The 4,582-nt window shown below is 48.8% G+C and overlaps 1 protein-coding gene across 1 annotated transcript in view; it reads right to left on the minus strand.

The window, feature by feature from the left end:
- Window positions 1-1,199, minus strand: part of DZIP1 (DAZ interacting zinc finger protein 1) — a 36,823-nt gene extending 35,624 nt beyond the window's left edge. Inside the window, exon 1 of the mRNA XM_010578331.1 lies at window positions 1,194-1,199. Coding sequence (XP_010576633.1) covers window positions 1,194-1,199 — 6 coding nt within the window. The remainder of the gene's footprint in view (window positions 1-1,193) is intronic.
- Between the last annotated feature and the right edge of the window lie 3,383 nt (window positions 1,200-4,582).

Genomic DNA, 4,582 nt, shown 5'->3' on the forward strand with positions numbered 1-4,582 from the left:
GCGGGTGCCGCGCCGCCCGCGTAGGGCGGCACCCGTGTCCCACGGCGGGGACTCGGCTCCGTGCTCGGCACAAATCCCGGCCACGTCCCCCTCTCTTCGCCCCTCAGCGCCTCCGCGTTCCCCTGGCAGCGTCGTGGCAATTAGCCCTCTCCCGCGGGTCCCAGCGTGCGTGTACCTACGCATCCTCTACCGTCCTCACACGTTACCCGCCTCCACGAACATATCCTCCGCTACGCTGCTATGCATACGGACCCTCGCCACAGCCACGCAGCATACGTCTTCTCTCTCCACATTCCCTTCACTTCACCGCAGAAGTCTATACGTGGCACCCTATAGACCCATTTCACTCCGCTGCGTCAACGTGCCTCCCCACCTGCCACCCTGCCTGTCCCTCCTCCGTGCTGCTCCTGACTCACAAACCCTTCTCACTCTACCACGACGGTACTCTCCTCTATCCCCATGCTGTTTTACGCCCTTCTCCAGCCTCACCTACTCATCTCCCAGATGTGGTGACAGCTGTCACCCCCCACATCAGCACACGGTACATATGCCATTTCTCTCTGCACATCTGCTTCACGCTGCTGCACCCTCCCGTGCCTCAGCTGGCAGTTCCATGCAATCTCTCTAGTGCAGCTCCGTACCCTCCCAACACCTGCACACCAACCTCCTGCCAGGCGTTTTCACACACCTTCCTCACCCTAACGCAGTCATACACCCTTCGCACCCCGCTTCCAGATGCTCTCCTCACTCAGCACACCAGCACACCTCCACCTGGTATCACCACGCACCAGACCACCTCTTACAACCATGTAACCGTACAACCTCACCATGTCTGCCTGTCACTGCTGCCTCACTTCACCGATCCCAAACGCTTCATCCCCATGAAGCACCTCACGGCCTGTGTATGTCACCTACTTCACCACGCATGGCCAAATACTTTTCCTCATGGCAACCAATAACCGCGGCCTATCTCCCTGCCTCACCACAATTCCCAGTACTCCCCAGCTTGGTGTGTCCCATTTCCCTGTTCCTGCTCAGTTGCTTCAAACTCTGGCCCCAGGCAGGTGCATCCTTCCCTCCATCATACAAAACTACACTATTTCCTCACTCATCCTTACTACTCCTCTCCAAAAACCTGCTCTTCCTGTTACTATTTCTTAACATTTCAGTCCCCTACGCTGCCTCTGGCTTACCGCCATCTTCCATGTTTATACCTACCTGGCTTTTCAGTCCCTTCTACACATGCTTCAGTTTCTCATCCTCCTGGTCACTCACAGATACACACCTCTCCAAGAACATTCACACAATATATACTTGATCATACACTCTGTTCCTCTTGTAGGCACCTCTACATTGTGTATCATAGACTCACAGAAATGCTGTTCACAAGGGACCTCTGGTGATCATCTAGTCCAACTTTCTGCTCAAAGCAGGGCTATCACCACCACTAGTTCACATCATCTGTGGCTTTTGTGCAGCTCTAAGATGAACAGCCCATGACCTCTCTGGGCAACCTGTTGCACGGCTGTGCTCTCCTCCTGGTGAAAACATTTTTCCCAGTATGTCACCAAGTATCTGCTGTTACCAAGAAAAAATCGGTTCTGACATATTTGTGACTATTCTCAAAATAACTGTAGGCCACTATTAGAGTGCCCCTTTGCCTTCTCTTCACCACATTAAACAAGCCCAGCCCCCTCAACCTCTTCTTGTAGATCCTGTGCTGTAGACTCCCAACCATCTTGTCATACCTCCTCTGTCTGCTTTCAGTTTCTTCACATTCTTAATATTCAGGCTCCCCCTTAATATTTTCCTCCATTCACCTCCTAGGAACTTGCAATGAACCTCACCTCTTGCCTGCATTTTTAACATTGCCCTTTCCAGTATAAGTGGTAACATGTCTACCACTAATCACAACACATGTCTACTTCCATGCAAATACCAATGTTGTTATATGCACTTATGCAAGGACCGCGTCCTTCACAAATTACAAGCTCTCAGTTTTATGTAGGTTTTTATGTTGGTTGTTGTGCCAAAAAGCTTGTTTGCTTTTCCCACATATATGAATTGATATAACAAAATACACTAGATCTTCCTACAAACCTGGCCTCATTTAATTTCCCTCACATTAGCAGACATAGGTAGAATAGAATAGAACAGAACAGACTATTTCAGTTGGAAGGGACCTACAACGATCATCTAGTCCAGCTGCCTGACCAATTCAGGGCTGACCGAAAGTTAAAGCATGTTATTAAGGGCATTGTCCAAATGCTTCATAAACACTGACAGGCTCGGGGCATCGACCACCTCTCTAGGAAGCCTGTTCCAGCATTTGACCACCCTCTCGGTAAAGAAATGCTCCCTCATGTCCAGTCTAAACTTCCCCTGGTGCAGCTGTGAACCGTTCCCAGGCATCCTATCACTGGGTACCAGGGAGAAGAGCTCAGCACCTCCCTCTCCACGTCCCCCCCTCAGGAAGCTGTAGAGAGCAATGAGGTCGCCCCTCAGCCTCCTCTTCTCCAAACTAGACAAGCCCAAAGTTCTTAGCCACTCCTCACAGGACATTCCTTCCAGCCCTGTCACCAGCTTTGTTGCCCTCCTCTGGACACATTCGAGTACCTCAACATCCTTCTTAAATTGTGGGGTCCAGAACTGCACACAGTACTCGAGGTGAGGCCGCACCATCACTAAATACAGCGGGATAATCACCTCTTCTGACTGGATGGTTACACTGTGTTTGATGGACCCCAGTATATACATCCAACCTATGGTCAGGGCAACCCCTGGGACAGCTACTCTGTGGTACGCCCCACCGTGAGCTCTGCTCTCCATATGCACGCTGGCTACGTTCTGACTCAGTGTCAGGAGGTGAGCAGGCTGTGCATCCACATTCCTCCTAAAGGAAACCCAGACACATAGCAGACTCACACTCCAAAAAGATGGACCTCTGACAGGGAGAAATGGGGGTCTGGCACTGAACAGCCACAGCAGAGGTGTCTTCCTGCAGTCAGCACACTCAGCGTGCACCCCACAATCATGACCGTGGGACACACCTCTGCTTCACAGCACAGACCCAAGCACTTCCTCCAGGCCTCAGCTACCAAACCCCTACCCCAGCCAGTGTCAGAGAGACCCAGATCAGTCTCAGATCACTCACTTCAGCAACCCAGGGTCCAACTCTTACCAGCCTCTCCCGTTCTCCACACCCGCATCTACTCCTGCACAAAGGGAAAGCTGAAGGAAATTCCTGTCTTTTCACACCCACAGAGAACCACAACTTCTCTCTTACTTTATCCACATATGGAAAAGTTACACCCTTCTGTCTTCCCCACTTCTGTAAAAAGGTTGCAAATCAACCTTTCAAAGAACGTATCTAGGCCCAGCACAAGGTTTCACTGATCTATACAATTAATTTCAATGTGTTGGAAGCTTCAACAGAGAAGTTAAAAACATGAACACAGGACAGTGAGCCCTCCTGCCTGTTGGCTCGAGCCACCCTGGAAGGCAATCTTCCAAAATACTTGGCACTACAACTTGCTTTTTGGATCTTTAACCTTAAACTTACTGGCCACATGTTACAGCAATACTACATCTTGCCCCAGATTCTTCCATCACTTGCCACATTTTTTTAATTTAGAAAGATATTGTGGGGTGTTTGTAACATTGCAGTCATCTCCTGCAAGGATGACATTTTTGCCACCTCATTTTCCATGAACAGGGCCTCCAGCAAGTGCTGCCTTCAAAGAAATGTATTTTAACATTTTTGATATGTATTAAATATAGATCTGCCTGGTTTACCACTGAACTTTGCACTGCTCTGACTCCTCAAGTAGTAAGAAAATACACCGCTAATCTCCTTTAGAGCTATTTCTAATATACTGCAGACTTACTTCCATTTACAGTGTATAAGTACACTTTTATTTGTAAGGACTTAGATTTTTAAAAAATGCTCAAATACTGACTACTGTCCAAAATGTTCATGCCTTGAATTCCTTAAAACACCTTGAAAACTTTTATTTGGATATTTTTCCTAGTCAAAGGAACTGTTAAGTTGTACATAACGAAACCTGTCTCCCAAAGATCTAAGCCTAACACATGCTTATCCATTTGATATAGAAAAAACTTTACATAGAAAGCACATGAATTTTGTAAACTACCAATCTGTGTGTCAAGCAAAAGGAGCCTGAAAAAGCACACATGCAATAAGGGTCTTTAACTCACAGATGCACGGGTTTAATAAAACCCCCTGATATTTAAAGCCAAAAAAGTTAAACCAAACCCCTGCATACACTTACTCTCCTCGACCAATGTGTTTAGTCAGGAATATCCATACAGAGTTTCACGCTGCTTCAACTGAGTGGGACCTCGCAGTGGTGCATCCTGAAGCTGAGGGGAGGCCCCAAGCCACCCAGGTATCTCACTGGAGGCAGAAAGAGCACGTACGGGCTGAGACGGCCCTTTTCGATCACTTTTTTCCCTTCGTTCTCTCAGATTTACTCCACCCTGGGAGTACGGAGCTGTGCCCACGCCGAAGTTCGGGCTGTCATCCACCCGCGGGGCCCTCTGGGTTAGGGACGGCACCGCC

The sequence above is a fragment of the Haliaeetus leucocephalus genome, unplaced genomic scaffold (genome assembly GCF_000737465.1).
Source record: "Haliaeetus leucocephalus isolate CR32 unplaced genomic scaffold, Haliaeetus_leucocephalus-4.0 Scaffold626, whole genome shotgun sequence".
NCBI classification, from domain to species: domain Eukaryota; kingdom Metazoa; phylum Chordata; class Aves; order Accipitriformes; family Accipitridae; genus Haliaeetus; species Haliaeetus leucocephalus.